At 37.1% G+C, this 26,330-nt stretch overlaps 2 protein-coding genes across 4 annotated transcripts; one reads left to right on the forward strand and one right to left on the reverse strand.

Annotated features, from left to right (window-relative positions):
- The first annotated feature begins 333 nt into the window (after positions 1-333).
- ptgr2 (prostaglandin reductase 2) lies at positions 334-7,050 on the forward strand. 2 transcript variants are annotated; one of them, XM_051867426.1, is made up of 9 exons: positions 334-517; positions 637-755; positions 941-1,132; positions 1,214-1,384; positions 3,236-3,445; positions 3,527-3,648; positions 4,881-4,968; positions 5,052-5,091; positions 5,199-7,050. In XM_051867426.1, exons 1-9 carry the CDS (start codon positions 478-480, stop codon positions 5,261-5,263), a joined length of 1,047 nt encoding a protein of 348 aa, XP_051723386.1. In that variant the 5' UTR covers positions 334-477; the 3' UTR covers positions 5,264-7,050. The 2 variants fall into 2 exon arrangements, with proteins under 2 accessions (XP_051723386.1, XP_051723387.1); XM_051867427.1 differs by having other exon boundaries at positions 414-433.
- tmem62 (transmembrane protein 62) lies at positions 6,126-25,691 on the reverse strand. Of its 2 annotated transcripts, XM_051867424.1 has the most exons (14): positions 24,776-25,689; positions 22,466-22,577; positions 22,234-22,371; positions 19,070-19,115; positions 18,631-18,772; positions 18,425-18,549; positions 17,278-17,400; positions 16,978-17,133; positions 15,263-15,422; positions 13,688-13,801; positions 13,384-13,468; positions 13,165-13,260; positions 10,737-10,855; positions 6,126-9,762 (listed from the first exon to the last, which is right to left on the reverse strand). In XM_051867424.1, exons 1-14 carry the CDS (start codon positions 24,950-24,952, stop codon positions 9,442-9,444), a joined length of 1,914 nt encoding a protein of 637 aa, XP_051723384.1. In that variant the 5' UTR covers positions 24,953-25,689; the 3' UTR covers positions 6,126-9,441. The 2 variants fall into 2 exon arrangements, with proteins under 2 accessions (XP_051723384.1, XP_051723385.1); XM_051867425.1 differs by lacking the exon at positions 16,978-17,133 and having other exon boundaries at positions 24,776-25,691.
- Positions 25,692-26,330: the final 639 nt, after the last annotated feature.

Genomic DNA, 26,330 nt, shown 5'->3' on the forward strand with positions numbered 1-26,330 from the left:
AATTCACACCGCACAGACAAACACCAACAACGGTTTTGTCTGATCAGCGTTTACCCCTGTTGAAGTTGGTCGGAGTTTGTTTTCACCTGACTGACCATGTTCAGTCAGTGTTTGTTGGTGTCTGTGTGAATATAAGTTATTTTTCATAAAATTCTAAATCAAACTGCCATCTTGTTTGTTGGCGTTTGTCTGTGCGGTGTGAATTGGCCTTTATGTCGTTAGTATATAGTCACAAAAAAGAACCGGTTCTTTGAACACGAAGTGTTCGAAAGAACCGATTCGCGAGTCTGATTTCCCGTCATTACAACACATGCGACCAGTCCTTTAACTATCTTGCAGCCAATCAGAAGAGCGCCTGGGTGTCATGTGATTATTTCAGGAAGATATGCAGTTGCTGCAAGCCAGATTGTAAGAAGATATAAGTTCTGACTAGGCAAGTTTTAAAAAAAACGTTGAGTAATAAAATAAGAAGGGAAAATGTTGAATGTAAAAAGAGTTTTGTTGCGCTCCCGGCCAGGTAAACCATGATAATGATTTTGCTTAGTTTACATATCATTAACAATAACGTAGTCCACTAATCAGGATATTACTGTGCTGCAAGGGTTTTAGTTCATTTTGTTTTCCCTGTATGATTAGGCAAAAACGGTCATCCGGTTCCAGAGAATTTTCGTGTAGAGGAGATTAGGAAATCCCCCGAGTTGAAACAAGGACAAGTGTTAGTTCGGACACTTTATCTCTCAGTTGACCCTTACATGGTGAGATCACCTTCCTTCCTTCCTTCTTTCTTCTTCTTATTTTTTATGTGGTTTGAGTTTCCATGAAGTAAATATTTACTATATATTATATATACTATTCACTATAAATATCAGCCTGAATCAATTTATAAACAGGCATTAACTTATTCACTTATTCGTGAAACAATACACCAAACTCAATTCAGCGCTGTCGCATGAACGATGATACTGGAGCGGACTACCTGTTGCCATGGAAATTAGATGAGTGTGTGGATGGAGGTGGAGTTGGTATAGTCGAGGCCAGCAAGAATCAGGCATTATCTGTGGGCACTATCGTCACCTCCTTCGAGTGGCATTGGCAAACCTACGATGTGTTGGATGGCAGCCTTTTGCAAAAGGTATAATGTTTATTTTGGCAAGTCAAGTAGTCTTCTCATGTATATGGATGGATATGATGTGTGGTGTACTTGTTCTTGCAGGTTGACCCAGAGATGGTAGATGGTCACCTGTCATATGCTCTAGGAGCGGTAGGCATGCCTGGCCTCACTGCTCTTTTAGGTGTGAGAGAGAAGGGTCATGTGACTGCAGGATCCCACCAGACAATGGTCATCAGTGGAGCAGCTGGAGCTTGTGGGTCAGTTGCTGGACAGGTAATGTGTACGTGTATTTACGAAACTGGTCTGTTCTCTAATAAAAGATTTAGTTATTATGAAATAGGGTTAATATGAATAAAGTTTTAATATTTAATGGTGCTTCCTAAGGCAGGTGACACTGATTTCTTGTTTGGAGTTATTTATTTATTAAAAACAACAACAAAAAATATAATTTAAAATTAAGGGGCCAAGCACAACAGAAGCAACAAGGAAGCTAGCAGCAGACCAACAATGTCATAATGGACTTAGATAGCAACTGAGACAAAGACACTGCATGTCAATTTTGAAGATAATCAGACCAGTGGTACTGTAGTTACAGCCAATTTCATGTTTTAATTATAGCGCCATCAAGTGGTGCAGTCCCACCGCTTTTTTGTGTGTCCTCAGAGTGCCCTCATGCATAAGCGTGTCAAATTTGGTAAAAAATATCTTGTTTAAGAGTTATAGACATTTATATGCATGAACACATAAAAAATTAATGACTTTGATTGTATTTTTTTGCCACTTACTATCAAACTTTTAACATTTGGCCATTAATGTTTAGTCAATGACCTACGTTTTCCATTTTTCTACGGTAGTTTCGTCTTTATCGGACTAAAGGTTTTGAAGATATTCGCGAATGTTGTTTAAACGCTAAATCAAAACATTGCACTAACCATAAAGAGAAACCTAGCATGTTTGGTATCGTTGGACTCGGCAACGATTCAGGAATCCAAGAAGATAACTCCTGTGAAAATAAGCCAACCACATCCAAAGTTATTAGCATATATATTTTCTCCACTAGGTGGCGCTGGTCTGAAACTTCTCAGACCCCTTCAGGGCATCGTGCCGATGACCCATACCGAGTTTCGTAATGATACTCTAATGCGTTAATAAAATACAGCCTTTTACTACAAAATTCAAAATGGCCGACGCCCAAAATGGCTGATATGGGAAAATTGGATATCATTCGACTTGGCATGCCGCCCCGAATCTAACGAGACTTTAACGAAATTTTATTATTTTTGGGCAAACCATTCATCTCCAACGCGCATATTTTGTAAATAAGATGGTAAATACTGTTTTTTTTTTGGCGCAAACAAAGTACTTGCGTTGTTTCATTAACTGAGGTTAAACCACTGGAGTCACATGGATTACTTTAATGATGTCTTTACTACCTATCTGGGGCTTGAAAATGGTAGTTGCATTGGCTGTCTATGGAGGGTCAGAAAGCTCTCAGATTTCATTAAAAAGATCTTCATTTGTATTCTGAAGATGAACGAATGACTTACGGGTTTGAAACAACATGAGGTTGAGTAATTAATGACAGAATTTTCATTGTTGGGTGAACTAACCTTTTAATGGGTAAATGGATAAACGGTTTGCATGACAACAATGTACTTAAAATGAAAAAGTTTTTCCTTTTCATTTTTTGCGTACAGATGAACCCCATTCACACGGATCTGCGGAAACGACTAAAAACGTTGCATTATCCTGCCGGGCCAGTAGATGGCGATGTCACTTTGTAAAGAAACACTACGCGCCTATAGACTGAACACGTAATACACATGACGTCACCATTTTTACAAATTTGTGTTTTTGTAGTTTACACAGAGAAGATAACAGCATCGATTTCAAAAACTTGCACTTTGAAATCGTGTTCAATAGCTTGCGTTTTCAGGCTTCCACTGCCGTGTCATGTAAATAAACAGCCAAAACGCATAAAAAGTTTTCCGTTTTTATTTGAAAACAGTGTCATAAACAGCCACTAAAAATCATTTGCTATTAAATATAGTACTATAAGTCACACTATGTGCTTCATGCATAATACATTCTTGACTTAAACCATTTTCCCCTCTGTTGTTTAAGATTGCGAGATTGGATGGTTGTGAGAGAGTTGTGGGCATTTGCGGATCCGACCAGAAATGCCAGACCTTGGTAACGGAGCTGGGCTTTACAGCAGGGATAAACTACAGAAAAGGAGATATCAGCTCAGCGCTGAGAGAGCAGTGCCCCAAAGGCATTGATATATACTTTGACAATGTAGGCGGTCCCATCAGCGATGCTGTTATATCACAGGTACAGTCGTCACCATCAACAGTTTTTTGTCAATTTCGGAAGGTTGTTTTTGTGTTAAAGTGCAATTCTCACGCTGTGTAGATGAATCCCGGTGGTCATGTGATCCTGTGCGGCCAAATCTCACAGTACAATAAGGATGTGCCTTATCCACCTCCTCTAAGTGAGGATACCCAAGAAGCTTTGCGTCGCAACAACATTACAAGGTACAAGACAAAAGCTAGTAGGACCTATTTTGTTGGCCAACACATATGTATGTTTGTGGTTTTCTTTATATCAATTTGAGGTATATCAATTTTTCTAGTGCTGTCAATCAATTAAAAAAGCGAACTTATTATTCAAGCGTTTTTCTGTAATTAATTATTTTTTTCTCAATTTCTGGGGATGAAATTAGTAATTCTAACATACAACAATATATCACAACAACAACTTTTAATCAGGCATCCCACCAGGACCCAGAAAGGAGACCCGATTCCTGGGGGGACTTGATTTCTCAAGACACTGGCACTTTGCAACAACACAACCTTGTTTCTGCAGCAACTTTTAGCATGTTTCCTATAATAGTGTCTGACATGTTTACGTTTTTCATGTCGTGAGAAAGTCACATAAACCACGCAAAATCTGATCTGAGCAGGCAGACGGAAACAGATTTCCAGAAATACGATTTGAATAGGATTTCAAACCACATATAAATGTGTGTTTAAAATCGCATTTAATGTGATTTTTTTTTTTTTTTTTTTTTTTTTTTTTTTGCCATTCACACTTGCTAAATATGATCTGATTCCAATTGGATATGCACAAAAATTGGATTTTGACTGACAGTCTGAACGAGGCTTAAGACCTGTCACACATGACACGGATCTGACACAAATCTGATTTTCTTCAGCTTTAAAACTTTTTAACTCATTTAAGACTTCTTACAAAGATACTCGACAAAAACTGCCATTTTGACATAATTTTCTGTGTTTTTGTCCGTTTAAGCGCAATAAGACGCAAAAGAGACCTCAATTCAGTACTGTCACACTGTCTGAAGCCTCAGGTATATAGGTGCGTTCACGGCATGCCGCACTTTCCGTAACGATTCTAAACTGTAAAAAATCTTCACATGCTTGTAGAACTTGTAATTACAATGTGTAAACTCGTAATTTTCTAAGAGCTACGACTAGTAGCACCTGACCACTGCAGATTTAAGGTTCGACTTGAAGTGGCGCTGTGCAGACCGATTGGTGTATAACATCGAAGTGCTCAATCGTTGTAAAGTACCATCTGCGCGGACACAAAAATTGGGCTGCGTGCGTTTTTCGGGCTATTTCATATACAATAGTCAAAGGTTGAGTTATTTTTTTAACGCGTTGTACAGAAAATATTAATTATTTGATTTTTGACAATAATATAATTATTACATTCCCAACTTGTACCCACTACAATGTGTTTACAGGGAAAGATTTATAGTATTGAACTACATGGAGAAATTTGAAGAAGGTCTTATGCAGCTCAGCCACTGGGTAAAGATGGGCCAGATAAAGGTAAATCTACCACAGTCATGTTTCCTCACAGGGAAAACGTAACAAACCTTTGGTACACTACATTTCTCCTCTTCATTTTACAGGTGTTGGAAACAGTTGTGAATGGTATAGAAAACATGGGAGGTGAGAGTTTGTTATTGTCATTAATTTCTCATGTTTTGAAGTGTACTTTGCATACATATTGTATGAACTGTTCATGTTTATATTAATACTATACTTGCGTATTTCAGAAGCGTTCTGCTCCATGATGACTGGAGGCAACGTAGGTAAACAAGTTGTCAAAATTTCAGACTGACTCAAACAAAGTGCATCTAGAGGCCTTGTGGGAGTTGTGCGGTGTAGTCGTTATAAATCTGGGCTGGTAACCCAAAAGTTGGTAACCCAAAGGTTGCTAACCCAAAGGTTACTAAAAAGCACTCTATTGTTGCCTTTTGAAAAGATATTTGAGGTTGCTCCAGTGGGGCTGTCCCTTTAAGTGTGCTGTATGTCACTTTAGATAAAGGCATCAGATAAACTGACGAGTTTAAAATAAAATTAATTTAAATTAAAATTGTCCATTTTAAACTAAATTTAATGTCAGTTTCCTGTAATATATTGATAGTTTAATTAAAAAAAAGTTTGATTAAAAGAAGTTTGTCACTAAAAACTTACATTCTGTTAGTTTATGAACAGATTATATGTAACAGAAATCTTAGTCTCACCAAGGCTGCATTTATTTGAAAAAAAAAGAAAGTAAAAATAGCTATATTGCGAAATATTATTTCAATTTAAAATAACACATGATCCTTCAGAAATCATTCTAATATGCTGATTTGATCCTCAAGAAACATTAACTTATTATTTTTAATGTTGAAAAGTTCAAAAGCTCAGCGTTTATTTGCAATAGAAATCATTTGTAACCTTATAGATGTCTTTACTGTCACTTTCGATCAATTTAATGCATCCCTGCTGAGTAAAAGTATTATTTTCTTTTAAAAAATTCTTACTGACCCCAAACGTTTAAACAGTAGTATATGTGGCAGTTATCAAGATGGTGACATGTTTGAAAATAGTCTATTAGATTAGTTTTATCTCTTACAAGTACATTAATTATTATATTATATTAAAGACAGATTACAAACTCTAATACATTTACATGAAAAGGACACCACAAAATATGAAAGTCACAATATGAAACCCCTTTACTTTGTTATACAGTACATAAATACAGCCAGATAAATCAATTCCAATGCAAGATGATTCAGAGGTCCAGAAATGTGGGAAATATAAATTGAGGTCATTTTCATGTGGATAAACAACATTGTCTGCTGAATAAAGAGTTTCTTTTTGAGGTGACGCCAATTTTTAAAAGTAAATTCTGAATAAGTAAATATGCATTCATCTTTCACTGAAAAGAAACTATTTTTGTGTCTTCCACACAAAAAAATGTGAATAGCACTTTCTAACATCAGTGGAATTACAAAAGCCACATGATCACAGAAACAGAGAATGCCCATAAAACAGTGCAGAACAACTGGAAGGAATATACATTACAATATCAATATGTGGATGAATACGTTAAAATAATTAAAAAATTAAATACAGCATTTAAAACCAAATCACATATAAGCAGATATTTCTTCATCAAACATTCAAAGTCCTATTGGTTCACCACAAATCTAGATTAACATGTACTGAGTAAATGTGGAATCTTCTAAAAATGTTCGTTCTCACTATCGTGTGCCTTAAAACTGCAACAAAACTCTTTCAAAATAACATTCAGGTCATTGAAAGACAAACTAGAGCAGCCTATTGTTCAAGTCTTTACTTTCCTGAGAGAGAACAGAGACCTTGAGTGACCCGACAAAATAGGAATGTCAGTGAATCCACCAGAAACTTGTGTTACAGCTTACTCTGTCACCTGTCAAGAGGATTATGGGGGCAAAAAATGACAGACCTCAATGACAACACAAAGTTTCTTTTCAAACTAGCCCCCGAAAATGTCAATTGTCTTTAGGTTGTTTGTGTGGTTTGTAATTGTGAAAAACCAACTATAAAAGAGCTGTTTAACAACGTTTCTCTAATAAACATAACAGAATTGTGCACGTTTGATTGTTTCCATGTGTTCAGTGTTTTATTCTATATGCTACATCGGGATGTACCCTTGAGCAGGCCAACATTTTCAGCACGTGTTTAGATGTGTACTATTAAGTGGTCATTATTTAGTGTATTAACTGTGACTATGAACCATTGTGCAACAAAAGCATTCTACATTCATGCTCATCTGTATAAATATTAGTGGTTTCTTCCTTTTGAGAGTAGAGTCTTTTTTGGAATATGCATTTGAATATGTTTAATAGGTGAATTGTAGTTCAAAACCAAGTTCTTACACTATAAGAGGGTGAATAAAACTTTGGCAGGGAAGAGGTTTACTTATCACACAGCTCTGCAAAATACTTAAAAGGTTAGTTTACTCAGAAATTAAAATTCTGTCATCAATAACTCACCCTCATGTCGCTCCAAACCCGTAAGACTTTTATCTTTGAAACACACATGAAGATATTTGTAATGATTACTGAAAGGTTTCTGTCACTCCATTGAAAGTCCATTACACTATTGTTTTATATAACCACATGTAGCTAATTTAGGCTTTTATTCACATATAGCTAAACATTGATCAACGAACATCAAATATGGACAACGGAAGCTCAAACTTGATAGATTGACGCGTGAGAACCAATGAGGTTTGCTCTTGCACATTAAGTACTATTGAGCTTCTGTACATCTTCATTTGTGTTTTGAAGATGAACAAAAGTCTACCGTTCATACCAAGAACGATAACTATAAAGATATAGTTCTAAAATTTGTTCTAAATATAAAAGAATAGCAGTGTCTACACCACAGCTATAACGATAACGACAGAGAAACGATATTGTTGGGATCACTTTCAGAACGATAAAACACTGACAGCCAATCAGAATCCATTCTAATTTAAGCGCTCGCGCATTTAAAATGGCGGACGACTTTGCGGAGAATCGCCGTAGTCCAGAAAAAGCCACCACTGTTTGACAAGTCAAACCCCTTTTTCAAGGATGCTTTAAAGAAAATGGATATATGGAGAACAATCGGACTAAACGGTGAGAAGAAGTATTAACGATGAGATCATTATAGCAAACGGTGTAACATAAAATTACCTCAGATATCCAGCGCTAGTTTCGACAACATTGTCTTGCTTCCTTTGAAGTTGCAGTGAAAAAGAGTAGGCGTTGTTTTTATTCCACTATATTGACTTCGTCAGCTAAATTCACTGTTAGATTAGATCGGTTACGCTAGCTATTCACTTAAACACAGCATGCTGAGGACATCTACTGGTTAAAGCCGTGTAAATGCAACAAGAACAGCAAAAACGTACACAATTTAAAACCGCAGCGCGTGATCTTACAATAAACAGACCGTTATCGCTCGTTGGTGTGGACGCAAATATCGTTATCATTCTTGGTGTGAACGCACCTTTTACAGGTTTGGAACAACATAAAGGAATTTTAATTTTTTTGGGTGAACTAATCCTTAAATTCTGACAAATTCTGGTCAATGTTGGCATTTTACATCAAATATTTTTGTATAATAACCACTAAACTATACAATTTAACATTGTCACAGGCAATTTCATGTCCCTTGTATCGCAGTACAGATTTTTCTTAAAAAATGCCCAAATTTTATGTCATGTAATAAGGGGGGATAATGTGCAGTCAGCTGATCATTATAGTTCGGATTGTCTAATCTGATTGGCTGAACAGTGTCCCATTACAATCACATACACAACTCCAATCTGTTTGTTGCTTGGTGTGACGTGCAAAGCTTGATGCTTTGGCTTCTTTTGAAATTATTTTCATTGGTGGAGTGGTATATGATTCTGTCTGGAACAAAGTTAATTTGCGACAATGACCAGCTTCATCCCTTAAATTATCCTTTACATATTATTGTCTACTGGCGTAAGGATTTTTTGAAATGGATATCTCTTTACAGTGTGTTTTATATGCTTTAAAAACCATTTGAGAGGATCCATTTTGAATGACCTCTCAGTGAAGTGGCAGTTTCATGCAGATAAGAATATCAGGCAGTCGTATTCCTTTCTTGATTGCTCCTCACACATAAAAACAAACATAATTTGACAAGTACATAATGTGCAGTTTATCAAAGTAATTGGTATGCTCTACCACACACATCTGTTAGGACACTGCATGGGTTCACAATGGTGGGAATTGGCTATAAAAGCTACCAGTGTCAAAGGTTTTAAACGGCTCCGTCATCCACGTGTGATGCCATCATCGCTCCATACAACGGATATGTATATTAACTGAAGACTATTTTCGCTATGCTAATCTGTAATGGAAATGACTGGCAATTTGATGACCGCGAATACAGCGGCGAAAGGAGGGAAGAGCTTGGCACAAAACAACGATACAGGTGAAGGCCTCTCTTCAACGGTCACCATCACAATGGCCGGTTGGTTTTGCTGCCATCGGAGAAACGAGGAGGTGTTCCCCACCATGCCCTGTACACCAACAGCAGGCCCATGAGAAAGGCCCAGGTACGTACGGGAGACAGGAAGAAGGCCAGTGGCCCATAGGTCTCCAGCAGGAAGTAGCAAGAATAGGCTTGCCAGATCATGAGGACCAGCATGCCCAAGTGCATCGCCAGAGTCCTCCATCGGCAGCCCGGCCGGCAGAACTGTGAGCGGAAGTTGGTGCCACGACACCTGTGGTGAAGACTCCAGCAGAGGTAATAAGTGAGAGGCATATTGAAGAAAAGCACCTGTGGATGACAGACGGAGTGTTATGACTCACGCATTATAGTTAGGGTTGGGAATTGTACGAAATGTTCTGATTGGGGTTAGGAAATCAAACGTTTTCTCATGCTGAGAGTTGATCATATGTGTGTGAGGACTATTATATATTGTGTTAAAAAATAAATGACAGCACATGAGAACATTTCCTAGCCTCTGTCCCTGTTTACACCTGGTATTAATATGTTTTGGTCGATCGGATCACAAGTAGACGAGGGGGACACATTCCCGTTTACTCCTGGTGTTTTAATCTGTCTCTTTTGTCCACTTTCCACCACTTCTGTCCTGATTTCTTCGAGGTGAGGGTCTATGGGTGGGTAAATGTATGGGCTTTTTTAGATTTTTAAATCTAATGGATGAAATAAGCTCACGCAGTTTACATATGAAAGGAGATGATGGAAAAACATACGGAGAGCATCAGCTTTCATTTCTGCTCTGAAATTCAGCCGCAAGACAACACCGAACACTGAGTGTGTGTTAGAAATCAAGAATGGTTAGAGAACATTGTGTTTGGTACGTTTTTTTGTCTTTAAACCAAACTTGAGTCTTCAGCCGACAAAGTTTAAATCCCGTCTGACTAGCGCACTTCCCATAATGTTTTGCTCTATCCTCTGTGCTTCCGTGTTCGTCAATATGTCATGCGTCGGGTCAGGGGTACACTTCCACTGGAACTACTCGCGTACGGCCGTTACCGGAAGCCAATTATTTTCGATTTTAAAGTTATAAATATGGATATTATTCTTACAAAAATGCATCACTTCACTTCAGAAGGCCTTTTTTAACCCCCTGGAGTCGTGTGGATTACTTTTATGATGGATGGATGTGCATTTTTGGGCATCTAGGGTACATTTTTCATTTCATATGGTTCCGGTATTTTTCAATAAACAGAACCAGTCCTGGATAAGAACAGGTTCTTGGTTCCCAACCCTAAATCCTGAATTACCTGTATGACTCCCACAACATATGTCAGACTGCCTTCAAGGAAATGCCCATCCACAAACACGCCAAAAGCAAAGCAGGCTCCATTGTGTCCATCAATGACTTCCCCAATGAACCATGGACCTGAAAAACCAGCAGACAAAGAGCAATGTTCCTTCTTCACAGTAATTGCAAGGACATGTTGTGACTGAGTTCATCCTGACACGTCTTCATTGAGCTCTTTAGCAAAACAAGTAGGGCTACATAATTATGTTTATCATTTCCCTTGATATTGTAATCATGATTATCCATTTCGAGTCGCTTCTTTTTAAGTGTCAGGTGATGTTTCTTCAGTATTCACAAAAAAAAGTGATACCTAAAAAAAAACACATCTGACTGCTTAAAGGATTAGTTCACTTCAGAATTAAAATTTCCTAATAATTTACTCAGCCCCATGTCATCTAAGATGTTTATGTCTTTCTTTCTTCAGTCGAAAAGAAATTAAGTTTTTTGAGGAAAACATTCCAGGATTTTTCTCCATATGGTGGACTTCAACAGTTACCAACGGGTGCATAAACCACTCTATGCACTCTACACGATTCCAAACCAAGAAATAAGGGTGTTATCTAGTGAAACGACTGGTCATTTTCTAAAAAAAATAAAAATTATATACTTTTTAACCACAATTGCTCATCTTGCACTGCTCTTTGATGCGGCACACATTACGTAATCACGTTGGAAAGGTCACGTAGGTGGAAGTGCCCAGCAAGTGTTTACAAAGCGAACGTGCAAAGATTAAGCCAAACGCCCTTTACAAAAAAAAGGTAAAACGATGTCAGATGATTTTGAAGTTGGAGGAGAAAATGAGATGGAGTTTTTCGCCCTACTGGATCGGTACTTCCACCTACGTCATGCGTGACCTTTCCAACGTAATGCGTGGTGCATCGCAGAGCTAGTGCTCTGTGAACATTTGTGGTTAAAAAGTGTGTGTATATATATATATATATATATATATATATTATATATATAATTTTTTTTTTTTTTTTTTTTTAAGAAATTGACCAATCGTTTCACTAGATCAGACCCTTATTCCTCGTCTGGGATTATGTAGAGCTTTTTAAAGCTGCACTGAAACTGCAACTTGGACCTTCAACCCGTAACTGTTGAAGTCCACTATATGGAGAAAAATCCTGGAATATTTTCCTCAAAAACCTTAATTTCTTTTCGACTGAAGAAAGAAAGACATAAACATCTTGGATGACATGGGGGTGAGTAAATTATCAGGAAATTTGAATTCTGAAGAATATTTCGCCCCAAAATGAAAATTCTGTCTTCATTTACTCACACTTACGTCCTTCCAAACACACAAAAAAGATATTTTGAAGAAAAACACCTTTGTTTTTTTTTGTTTTGGTCTATACAATGAAAGTCAATGGGGCTTGAAGGTTTTTTGGACTCTACTGACTTTCACTCTATAGGGAAAAACAAGCACAAACACTTCTATACACTAACTATTTCTTCTGTGGAACACAATAGATATACAGTATATCACTATATATATATATTTATATATAGTGGTATACTGTATATCTATTGTTGTGTTCCACAGAAGAAATAGTTATACAAGTTTAAAATAACACAAGGATGATTAAATGAGGACAGAATTTTCATTTTTGAGTGAACAATCCCTTGTGAACTATTTATAAAAAAAAAAAAAAAAAGGCACCTGTTATGTTTTGGCTCAAAAATGACCCGTATAGATTTCAATTTAACTTAAGAAAATGTACAGCATTCTCCTATTGATTTTGCAAGCCCTAATTTTAAACAATGGTTACAGGCCTTATTGTTTGGCTCTGGAAAAACTGACATATTGTTAAAGGAAAACCTAGAAATATTTTAAAAGTATGGAATCCCTTTAAAGGGTTTCTAAAGAAATATGATCCAAATAGTCTATTTTCTGTGTAACCTGGCTTAACATCCATCATGTCATGATATTAATGTGCCAATGTTTTGACATGTTTGTATATAGTTTTTTCCCTTCATTTTTCTTTGGTGTTGAATAATGTTGAAGATAATATGTCTATTATTGCTTACAATGCTCAACCACTTTAAAAAAAACAATAAAAAAACAAAATGTATATATGAATATTTCACTGAAACAGGAGTTGACCTGAATGGAATGCTGTAATCAGAACAATTTTATTAAATATTTATTAATTATGCAGCCCAAGGCCAAGGGTTGGTTATAGGCATTTATAAAACTAAGAAGCAGTTATCTATAATATAATAATTATGTCATTATCTATAATTCATTCTCTCCGAAGGATGGTTGAATGGAAAAAACACTCTCTTTCTGTATAATAATGGTCACAGGCCTTCTACAGCGGTAATTTAAGTCATTATGTTCCATTCATTTGCAAAACTGTTAAAAGTGGTGTCAGGAAACGACTTACCTAATGCCGTACACAGGTTGAACAGCAGCAGAGAGTAGAAGAACACGTTGCTCTTACTGACAAGATGCAGGGGCATCAGCACTTGAAAAAACAGCCCTGATAAATTAGAAGAGTATATAGTGTGAAATGTCAATTATGCTTTGGCACTATGAAGACCATTTATATTTGGTTATAATGGCAGGACAGAAGACTTGTTATATGTTAAAGCAACTGAAATACCTCTCGTTGAAGATACAGGCATAAATCTGAAGAGTACAAGCCCACCAAGGTTTAGTAAGACTATTGCCACAAAGCCAATCCGTGCCTGTGGGAAACACACACACGGTCATTGAGATGCATTAAATATTCATTAACAGTAACTTTTATTGTTGTACTCTTGTCCCAGACCCAAACTTTCAAACTTAAACTATGAAAATCTATCATAAAAATATGACTAAATCTATGATCATTTAAATATAGAGTGAAATAAACTCTTCATTCTAATTTTTCAGCATCACACAATGACTTTGTTGCATTTTCCTACCAGTATGTAGTGGTCTGTGAGGAGGATGAAGGACTGCATGAAGCCAAAGCTGGGCGTGAGGTCCTCCTCCAGTGTGAACTGCTGCTCTCGCACTTTTGAGCGACCTGCCGAGTCCTGGAACAAGAAGACAGAGAAGAGGTGAGAAAGCCCACACTGGGCCATTTTCTTAAAATAACAGTACAACCAGTTCCACATTTATATAAACAATTTCACAATTGCAAATTTCAAACATTCTAATTTTTATAAAACTGCTTAATTTTATTTTTTACATAACTATTAATGCTGTCTCTGACATAAAAAATTGTAAATTTATAATGTGTATACATACACACACACACACACACACACACAAACAAACAAACATGCAGTTTTTTGCAGTTGCTAGGGTGTTCTGGGTTGTTGCCATGGTATTGCTATGTTGTTAAGGTTTTGAGTGGTTTAAGCATGTTGATTTGATGTTGTTAGGGTGTTCTTGTTGGTTGCCAGGGCATTGCTATATGGTTGCTAAGGTTCTGAGTGGTTTAAGCATGTTGATTTGCAGTTGCTAGGGTGTTCTGGGTTGTTGCCAGGGCGTTGCTATGTAGTTGATAAGGTTCTGAGTGGTTTAGGCATGTTGATTTGATGTTCTTGGTGTTCTTGTTGGTTGCCAGGGCATTGCTATGTGGTTGATAAGGTCCTGAGTGGTTTAAGCATGTTGTTTTGATGTTGCTAGGGTGTTCTGGGTTGTTGCCAGGGCGTTGCTATGTGGTTGATAAGGTTTTGAGAGGTTTAAGCATGTTGATTTGAGGTTGCTAGGGTGTTCTTGTTGACTTGTTGCTGGGGCGTTGCTATGCGGTTGATAAGGTTTTTAGTGGTCTAGGCATGTTGATTTGATGTTGTTGGTATTCTTGTTGGTTGCTGGGGCGTTGCTATGCGGTTGATAAGGTTCTGAGTGGTTTAAGCATGTTGCTTTGCAGTTGCGAGAGTGTGCTGGGTTGTTGCCAGAGCATTGCTATGTGGCTGCTAAAGTTCTAAGTGGTTTATGCATATTGATTTGAGGTTGTTAGGGTGTTCTGGGTTGTTGCCAGGGCGTTGCTATGTGGTTGATAAGGTTCTGAGTGGTTTAAGCATGTTACTTTGCAGTTGCGAGGGTGTTCTGGGTTGTTGCCAGGGCGTTGCTATGTGGTTGAAAAGGTTTTGAAAGGTTTAAGCATGTTGATTTGATGTTGCTAGGGTGTTCTTGTTGGTTTCCAGGGTATTGTTACGTGGCTGCTAAGGTTGGAATAGTTTAAGCATGTTGCAATTGCTGGGATATCTTAGGTGGTTGCCAGGGCGTTGCTATGCAATTGCTAAGGTTTTCTGTGTGGTTTTAAGCATGTTGCTATTCTGTGTTTTGCTTAAGACCATCTGTATGATATTCTGTCTCCAGATATTCCTCTTACAAAGTCTAAGGGAATTTTTGCTTAATTTATCATCCACCAGACAGAATTTGTTTATCCAGTTGTTTAGAAAAAAAAAATAGCACACCTTTCCTCAACAAGTCGCATGATTTAAGGGAAGTTCATACTTATGGTTGGTTACCTAATCATTACCTACCTCCACTTTAACTCTGATAGTGTGCAGTCCAGTAGCGTAAAGCGTTGGATCCCAAAGCAGCACATATAGAGGACCCCCTGCGCTGACCGCTTTTCCCAGTGAAAGTCCATCCACACTCACATACACAGCTGTGATCGCAGACTCAGAAAAAGCCAGGACCCTACAGAACCCGATACACGGCACATTCAGCAACAATAAGTGCAACTTCAAAATGTGACATTCTTGGTATGACAGGGCAAGACAGTGTGAGGTTTAGATGCAAGACGATAATGCTTCATAAGTCAACATTCGAGCTGCACGATTAATCGTTAAAAAAAAAAAAAATTACATCTCGATTCAAACACCCACGCGATCTCATTCCTAAACAACAACAATTCACCTGTGTCTATCAAATCTGCGTTTGTGTTGCCGCTGAGCCAGAGAGAGCTGTTGTCATGTGTAGGTATGAAACAGCTTTACAAACAGTCTTTTCAACCACACAGCAGCGTTATTTCTTTGTTACAAATATTCATATTATCACAGAAGTACTGGGATAAAAGTTTATAGTTCGTATATAAACACTGGTGTCTATTTAAGCTATCAAAATAGAGTGATTCACCTTTTGAAAGTAACTTGGCACTTGAAATAACGATTGTATCAATTACATCGTTACGCCAGTAGGTGGCAACAAGTGACTGTTAAAAGACGTATTTGTCATTGAATCATTCATTCAAGAGATTAAATCGCTCAAAAACCGATTTATTCAGTAATGAAACAAGTTAAGTATTTATGAGTGAGTCATTGAATTGTTCACTCAATCCGATTCAGATTCACTAAACATTTTAAATAGACTGCAGCAATTTATGGCTGTTTCTCAATATGCGTTCTTGCATCCTTGTGTACTTGCTCTACGTCATCAACCGTCAAAGTTCAATTCCAATACTCAAGAACACAAGAACAGAGGACGCATGAAAGTACCCGGATGTGTTCTTTGATATCGAGGATGCATCGAATGCAGACTTGAGAGAATCGAACCGTTAAAAATCCCAGAAGATGCTGCGGGTGGTCGACGTATGGAAGTTCTCGTTCTCACTTATGAGATTACCACTACAAGCTCGCAAATTTGTGACGGCTCGTGAAAGTAAACATTTGTCCGTTTGTTTTGCTTAATTTTAATAAAGTGATAAACTGAAGAAAGTCTGCAGTATTTTTATTGGCATATAAAAATAATCTTAACATTGACAAAGCATAGGTAACACAAAGGCTGCTCATTTTCATAAATACACGGGGTAAAATAAACAGATATAAAATTATATGAAAACAATGTCTATAATATTATAATAGAAGTCTTTAAATAGGTTATTACATTTGTTTGTGATGTTATGTTGTATTTATTGTGCATTAGCCGCTGCTTATTATATGCTGGGATGGTCAGTTGAGCAACAAGATCACAGCACATCTCAATTCTCACAAGGATGCGTTCTGTGTCCTCGCGTCCTTCCGAGTTCGTTCTTTCAAGGTCGCCTAGCAAGACCGGACTTCACGAGAACGCAAGTCCGTTCTCTGCGTTCTTGGAATTGAGAAACAGCCTGTATTTTGTCAGAATCTCTACTAAATTACATGTTATTTTGTTTAGAATTGTGGGAGAATCGTGATCTCTATTTGAAACCAAGAATCGTGCAGCTTTAGTCAACATCCGAACGCTTGAAGGTTCAAGAGGACACACACAGAGACACCTGATGTGCGTGGAACTGCGGATACGACCCAGAGGCTCCACTCCTGGGTGAAGGTACTGTGCGTCTTTGGGATTGGTGATCAGCACAGCTGGCCAGTCCTCAAACGTCAAATCGGAGAAACTAAGCAGGTCATGGTCGAAAGCCAATATCCTGTACCTGAACCAAGGGAGAACATCTGACTGTTTTTTTTTTTTATAAGAGTTAGGGCATCCTCATATATCAGCTGTTGTTCTTGTACTCAGCTATATTTACATCGTGTGGCAATCCCTTGAGTGTGGGCCTCGTTCTTTGTGAGCTTACCTGCGGTTCTCCATCCAGTCTCCCAGCTCTAACTCCAGCGTGCCTCCTTGATGTCGACTGTGCAGTACTGGCATGAAGCCTCCTAGTGTATGTAGGTGCCCACACAAGTACGCTACAGCTGTACTGTAAAAAAACACAACGGATGAAATTCGAAATTTAGTAGAATATGTGTTTGCACTGAAATGAATGGTCTTATAGGCTGCAATTACCCTGCAACCCACCTGCTTGCATTCACTTAAAGGGTTAGTTCACCCAAAAAATGTAAATTCTGTCATTAATTACTCACCTTCATGTCTTTGCACACCCGTAAGACCTTTGTTCATCTTCGGAACACAAATTAAGATTTTTTTTTGATGAAATCCAAGAGCTCTCTGACTCCTCCATAGACAGCAATTTAATTACCACTTTCAAGGCCCAGAAAGGTAGTAAAGGCATCGTTAAAATAGTCCATGTGACTACAGTGGTTCAACCTTAATGTTATGAAGCGACAAGAATATTTTGTGCGCATCCACAAACTTTTAGCCACATAGACTATTTTAACGATGTCTTTGCTACCTTTCTCGGCCTTGAAAGATGCAGTGACGTTGCTGCCTATGTGTGGTTCAGAAACATCTCGGATTTGATCAAAAATATCTTAATTTGTGTTCTAAAGATGAACGAACATCTTACTGGTTTGGGATGACATGATGGTGAGTAATTAATGACAGAATTTTCATTTTTGGGTGAACTAACGCTTTAGCATTATTTCTTTAAGAAGAATGGCACTGAATATAACATTATTGATACAGCATATTACCATGCTTTGACAACCTGAGTGCCAAATGTTGCTTTCAGACCAGAATTCATACTACAGAATCATATACTAGGGTTTACAGTAGCTCAGATGACCAAATACACATCGGATTTAGAATGACATTTGAAAAGTGGCCCAAATCTAGTCGCAGCCCCAGACGGCACAGCCACAGTTCACTGGCTGTTTCTGAGTCATATCGCACACAAAAATTGTACGTACTTTACCAATCTGGAACTTTTTTTTTTTTTTTTTTATCACAAATAAGTTTACACAATGAGTGAATTTTAAGATGAAGTAATCACTGGATTTACTGGGGGGGGAATCGAATTGGATGACTGTGAGATTTCTCCAAACCTCATGAGCTCTCGGATTCCTGGGAAGGGGGAGATGACAGTAGATGTGGTATAATGTCCAAACCAGATGGACTTGTTACTGCTCAGGCTCTCCTCTCTAAAGGTCGCCAACATGTCCATCTGAGTCTATGGGGAACATTCATATTTCAGTCCAAATTTGTCATCACAATTACATAAGAAAAGCTGAAATGAACACATCTCTCCTACTTGATTGATAATCCCAAAGAAGTTATAGGGCCGTTTGGGTCCAGGGGTCAGAGTGGCATCGGCACAAATGAAGGAGTAGTTCCCAAACGGGGTTCTGTGTATGTAGTGGAAGGATCCAACTTTCTGATTGGCAGAGTACTTCCTAAGTATTCAGGAATGGAGATAAATAAAACGGTTGACAAGTAATCTTGTATAACTGGTCTGACCGGAGAAGTCATTTCATATGGTCTACACGCCATACTGACTTGACTACCATTTAAAGTAAGTTATTATATTTTGCTGAAAAATAATATTTAGGAGAAAAAAATGCACTGATATATTCTCCACAACAAAACCATTAAAAGCGCCTTAAAGAGATTTTTGCATGTCGACTTTAATATCTCAACCTTCTGGTAGCTTTATAGCCATTATGTTCTGCATTTGTAATATTTGTACAGACCTGTAATAATTGTTCACGCTCTCCAGAGAAATAATATTAAAGGCATCTGAGGAGACAAGAAGAGAATATTAGTCAAGATTTCCTGGAAACGGAAGAAGAGTGGGGACAAAATAACTGATAATGGAGCTCCTATTACATGTCTGGCAGCTTTCGTAATTTAACACCAGTTACAGGACCTGTGGGGAAATGGGATAGTGGGAATAGGAGATATGAGAACTGTGCGAGTTCATTAGAGATGCTCATTAGCCTCCACTAAAGCTGATGCCATCTTTGTGGCCAAATATTAATATACTTATACATATACTGTATGCATAGTGTTTTCTGTTTTAGCGTGGACTTGTCATTGGAAACTTAACTGGTTAGTTGTAAAAAGAGGATTAGAGGGAAATATGTCATCATGGCGAAACAATTTTTACAGTATAATGATGACTTAAATTTCAGTGTATCTCACACAAATCTATCAAATGGCTTCTGAAGTTTTAGAATGTAGTGTATGAGTATTTTATGGTACATTTTTGTCCTTTGGAAGCTTTATTCTGAATTGGCAACCAGTTGCATGGAAAAGTGCAGCAGGAACATTCATCTAAATATCTCCTTTTGTGTATGACAGACACGAATGAGGAGTAGCTGAGTGCTAACAGCTAACAGTAGATAACAGTGTTGTTATTATTTAAAACTAAACCTAAACCCAATAAAAAAAATCATTTTCGATAATAGGAAAAGGAATACGCGAAAACAACTAAAAACGCTGTGTTATTCATGCCAGGCCAGTAGTTGGCGATGTGACTTTGTAAAGAAACACTACGCGCCCGTAGACTCAACACGTAATACGCATGCGCATGACATTAGCGTTTTCACAAATTAGCATTTTTGTAGTTTACACGGAGACAATAATGGTATCGCTTTCAAAAACTTGCACTTTGAAGTGGAAAAGGCCTTTGTTGCTCATCTAAATGAAGTCATATGGGTTTGGAATGAGGAGTAGCTGAGTAACAGTAGCTGCGTTTCCATTACCCTTCAAATTGCGCAAAATAAAAGCGAATTGAAAGTATTGATTAAAAACTTAACTTAAACAATGCTTCATTTCTGGCTTAACTATCCCTTTAAATCAAGATAGGAAACTGGAAGAGTAATGATAAACAGCCTCATGATGGCAAAGTTGTTATTAATCCACTGAAGTTTGTTCTTGTGTCACAACAAGCAGGCAATATCCTGTTTAATAGAGCTGGGCTTCATTTCAAGTCATTAGTGTGACACAACAGCGTCCAGCTGTCTTTGCTTTAATTGTTTTTTTTGCCAACAGACACTGGGACAAAGATGGACAATTATTGTCCCTGACCCGGCAGTGACGTGCGAAGAGGAAACTTAATTCTGATCTTTATTTAGATCACCCACCCAAACCTTCAGACACTTCTACGATGTTATGCTATGATGTGATAAAATATTTCTTCCTATCCCACTGTAATATGCAACTGTATGCAAGCTCCATTGATAAAGAGTGGGAACACTTTAGCTACGTCTACATTAATCTGGATTCGTTTCAAAACGCTCTCCATCCACACTAGCGTTTTCCAAAAGCTGCTCATTCACACTGAAACGTCTGAAAACACTTAAATCACCTTACTGTGCAAGCATAAAACATAATAAAAGCTCACGAGGTGATACAAAATGTTTTTTTTTTTTTTTTGACGCATTCAAGTTTACAGAGACCGAGACGGCAGAAAGCGTATCCTGTTGTTTTCTTTATTTTACAAAGGCACAACGTTTTGTTGTTATTGTGAGTTTACACAAATAAAAGTTTCAAATTATGTATTACTCTTATCTGTATGACCAAAAATGAGTATTTTATATGTCATCAGCTGTTATCAGAAAAAATGCAAGTGATCGCGCCAGCGCCTCCATGTCTTGCAGTAAGAGTGCTATACTTTAGCCTCCACACTCTACACAAACACTTGGATATGCGCCTAATAATAGCGCACATTTATCTAGGTTAACGTTAGAGCTAGCGGCCTTGTAAAGTTGCTACTACTTACAGATGTTTCAAATGATAAGCCATATTTGAGGTCTATGGATGATAGGCGAACGTTTGGATTTCCTGCCCAACATACTAATTACCAAAAGGACCCGCCGTTAACGATCTGTCGCTCATGAACTGCGTGACTTCAGCACAAGTTTTTTTTTTTTTTTCTTTCTGCGGCTAACCGACTAATACAATTTTTGGTCGACTAAGCCTCTTCTAGTCGACTAACGATAAGTCAAATATTAGGGGGACCCTACAATGTGCATCACATGACTAAACATGCGTCATCATTTTCAAATAAGTCAGTTTTAACAGTCCACACTACAACGCGAAAACAGCGTTTTCAAATTTATCCACAAGGGAGAGAGCGTTTTCAAAAAGCTCAGTTTTTGTTGACAAAAACGCCATCTCAGGGTGTTTACATGACAACGATGTACTAAAAATGGAAAAGTTTTTCCTTTGCGTTTTTTCACGTACACACATCAACGTTGTCAAAATGATCCCCATTCACACGGATCTGCGAAAATGCTTTAATTTGCATGCCAGGCCAGTAGTTGGCGATGTCATTTTGTAAAGAAACACTACGCGTCTATAGACTGAACACATAATACGCATGCACATGACGTCACCATTTTCACAAATTTGTGTTTTTGTAGTTCACACAGAGACGATAACGGTATCACTTTCACTTGCACTTTTAAGTGTACAAGGCCTTTGTTGCTGTGGCTCCAGCCGGACACAGCAACGCTGGCTCAACCAATCGCGTGATTTGGGGGCAGAACTATCTTTTTTACTGACCTATGGCAGACAGGCAGAGTATTCAACACAATCTCATGGCAATTCGTAACTATTTTAAATTTTTTCAAATTGGCTAATTCGCAAGATCTCATTCGTACGTTTTCGTATGATCTGCTTGCGCCCCAGTGACGGTTATGTTTAGGGGTGTGGTTAGGGGTGGACCTTCATGCTTACTTCTTCTAAAAATCATATGATGTGAATCGTACAAATTCATACAAAATTGCCACCCTATAAAATAGTTGCATTATGTCATAGATCAGGTTGGAGTGTTCAGGTAAACCTGTTTGAAAACAATTGCTATTTTCGCAACTTCATCCCTTAAAAATCAAGGGAAAAAAATAATCACCATGGTTTCCCCGAATGTCAATCCATTTTGTGCGTTCCAGCACTCGTGATCTTTTAAGGATGTTGTGGTAGGACTGCCACTCCACTTCATGTTGAAGAGAGCCAATTTTACTCTCAGTCTTTGCATCTGTTAAGTCCCCTGTTAAGTAGTCAAAGACAAACGTGTGTTTATGTGTTTTATGTTGCATATAAAATCTAATTCGACTGTGTATAAATAACATATTTTAGCTCACCTGTGGCCAGCACAAGATCAGGTTTTATCACATCAATAGTGTCACTACAGAACCTTTCGAAGTCTGGAATGCGCCTTGGATCGTGGAAACGACTGATATGGATGTCGGACACCTGCACAGAGAAATCAGCATGGTTGGAAATCAGTTATTAATGAGGTTTCATGCAGGCCTGTGTGTAGTTAACAGTGCGTATTGGAAATTTCACACATAAAACCTGCCTATTTATAGAACAAGTGTCACTGGCATATTATAAGAGGCATCTCTTATGTGCGAGTCAGTACACAGCTGAAGGTTTCATGTTTTACCATCCGAACTATAACATTGGGGCTTTATCCACACTGTACATACACATCTGAGTGACATGCTTTTTGTTTCTATGATATCATACATACAGTAGATAAAAAATGCCAAATGGTCTCTTTCTCTTATATATATATATATATATATATATATATATATAAATATATAGACACAAATTAATGTGACCGTCTACAAATTATGAAAGTCTAAATGTTTTAAATTATAGTTTCTTCAAAATATACAACAAAATGGTAAAGTATGGAGGGTTAAGGGCACACACATTAATTAAGCCTTCCATTTGAAAATTATGAAAATTGTTCTTATAACTACTCCAAGTGTCAAATCTGACTCATATTTGAAGAAAAGCCCCCCAAGTGATTTACATGTGAAAGACACATGAACTAAAATTGTAGCTCTATAACTGTTCGTTAACAGTGGAATAATATAGTTATAATACAAGTAATATATAACAAATTTACGTAAGCAATAAGGTACGAGAGGCTGTGCTATATCGTGAATAAGTCACGGCTGAGGGGCGTTGATGCAACCCCTTCAGCCGTGACTTATTCACGATACCGCATTAGCCTCGAGTGCCTTATTGCTTTTATAAAACGGTTACCACACAATACAAATATTAAAGCCAAAATTATGTATCAATGCAACTTTCATGAAGTAAAGTTTCACTAAAAGCCTTCCTTCCACTGGAAAAAATAGTCCCTGATCATGAACAGCAACAGAAGTTACATTATTATTGCCATTAGATGGCAGCAAAGACTGTCTTTATGAGTGAGTCAGTCAGTAGCGAAGACATTTACATTGAAAAGACTAAATTGTTGTGAACACGGAACAAGATGCAACTGACAAATGCTTTGACTGGCGCCGTCAGTCACGGGAAAACCCCCTTAACTGTTAAAAGGACAAGATAATACATCGGTTTTATCGTGAATAAAACACAGCTATTGACCAATCAGAATCAAGGACAGAAACTAACAGTTTTATAATCTAAAATAAATGACATATTATTAAAATAACTTTTGCTGAATTTGTGTGCCAGCATTCTTTAACGTATTTTTTTAACTGAAATTGTGTAATTCTATTGCAATTAAAATACTGGATGTATAATGTAATATATAATGCATGCAATATAAAATAATATAATACAACGGTAACACTTTACAATAAGGTTTCATTAGTTAACTGCATTAGTTAACGTGAACTAAGAATTAACAATACTTCTACAGCATTTATTAATCTTAGTTAATATTAATTTCAACATTTACTAATACATTATTAAAATCAAATGTTGTGTTTGTTAACATTAATGAACTAATATGAACAAACAATGAACAGCTGGATTTTTATTAACTAATGTTAACAAAGATTAATAAATACTGTAACAAATATATTGTTAGTTCATGTTAGTTAATACATTAACTAAAGTTAACAAATGAGACCTTATTGTAAAGTGTGACAAATATAATAATGTTTTTGGACCAGATTAAAAAAAACATTTTCCATTAGGGGAAAATGTTGAGAGTTGTTGTAGGCCTACCTAATATTTCTTATGACATTAGAAAAGTTACATATTATTAATATTAGCCTAATAATCATTTATATTATCAGTATACCACATCAAAGTGTTGATTACACTGGAATTATGCGTTATGTGTCCTTAACAAAAAATATCCTTTTCATTTTTGTAACACTTACAAACCAAATAACATATTATTTATAGTCGTGATCATGAATGTATACATAAATATGAGTACACAATACAGCTACTATCTGCTTCCGATGTCATGCTACCTGCTAGAATATTCCGACCTTTTCGTGCTTAAATTTCACGCGCAATAATCCTCTTTACTGAACGAAGAATAAATTATTATGGCAGAGCACAAAATAAAAGCCATCCCTCAATCGATCACATGATCAGCTCATTGACAGCCTAATGACAGTGTGACACGTTATTATTATGGCCTCTCATTAACCGCAGCGCAAACGTCTGCTTACCTGCACAAACCAAAATATATTGTCCAGCTGCCCGCTGGGATACGGTGGACCGATCTTCTTGGACTGATGTAAACTGCGCTTCGGGTGCCAGGCGGTGTCATAGCTGTCAAACAGCCAGGAAGTGAAGCACGCGAGCAGCAGCCCAACAATCATCAGCGCCGCGAACAGCCTGAGCATCCTGCCGAAATCACACTGCCTTCACTAAGATCCGCTCACGCGCTTCTCTTCTTCATGCTGGAGGAGCCTGATGGGGAATTCAAACAGCCTCACATCCTCGGTCACTCGGTTCAGTGAACGCTAGACGGAGGCGCAATGGACGAACAAATCAGCGCGCTGTAATCGCCAACATCATCCATGGGAAACTTCCGGGTGGCAGGATTCTATCCGTAGAAATAAAACTGATGGAAGAATATGGTGACCGAGGGGGGCGGAGCTAAGCTACTTCTCGGTCCGGAAGTTACCTCTAAACCGTTCACGATTGATTGACAGTTTAAATATTTTATTTAAAATATTAAAAATGTTAGAAATAATAAATAGAAGAGTCACATTGTAATATTAATAATTGTGATCAATTAATAAATTTAAATCAATACTAAAGTTTTTTTTTTTTTATTGCTACAACATTTTGATTATAATAGGCACTGGCAGGTATTTACAGGTGCTAATTTCACTTCATAAATTCATAAAAATCAATCCTTGTTTCTTTAATTTTACATGAACGCCAGCTGGCACCTTCATGGGAATCAAAACAGCATTAAAGGTCAATGTACATGAATATTGTATGATATTGTACATTAATAATACATTAATGTTGTTGCTAGAACCAATTGTTTTCGCTGTTGTAATGTGCTATACTCTTAGCAAAAGCTTTAAAATAATGTAAAATTTCAAATAAAATCGATGTTTCATGTCCATGACAGTGTTGTTATTGTTAACTAAAACTATATATTTTTTAAAAATAATTTGTTATTTGAAATATAGCTGAAGTAAAATTAAGTATAAATATTCAATGAAAAAGAAATGTTGCCTTGGCAAATAATCGAAGTAAATGAGCTGAACTACTAGAATTACTAAAACTGAAATAAAAATAAACGCTAAAAAGAAATATTTAAAAATTACATATCAAAATTACATGATATGTTGCTAAAATTAAATACTAAAATTAAAATGAAAAAAAAAAATGTAAAAATAAAAGCTAATTCAAATAAGAACTATAATAGTTTAAAATACTAAAATAACACTGGTCCATAAATATATTTACTTGTTAAGTAGCACTGGGATATTGTACAGTCAATTATCACAAAATAAACAACTTCAAGTTGATTCCTTAATTTAATTAGCGAATTTTTCCAGATTGGGTGTATGTTTAATTTATGTATTATTTATTATATTGAGCCACCGAGCGCCCCCTGTAGGAGATCCCGTTTTCTCTCCATAAGAAAAAGCTAATAGTCTATCAATGACGTTGACCTTTCTACTCAATTTAGTTTATTGAATTTAGGAAAGTCTGTAGGAAAGACAGACAGATTATGCTACAATAATGGTCTAAATTAAA

The sequence above is a fragment of the Ctenopharyngodon idella genome, chromosome 17, assembly GCF_019924925.1.
Source record: "Ctenopharyngodon idella isolate HZGC_01 chromosome 17, HZGC01, whole genome shotgun sequence".
Taxonomy (NCBI): Eukaryota; Metazoa; Chordata; class Actinopteri; order Cypriniformes; family Xenocyprididae; genus Ctenopharyngodon; species Ctenopharyngodon idella.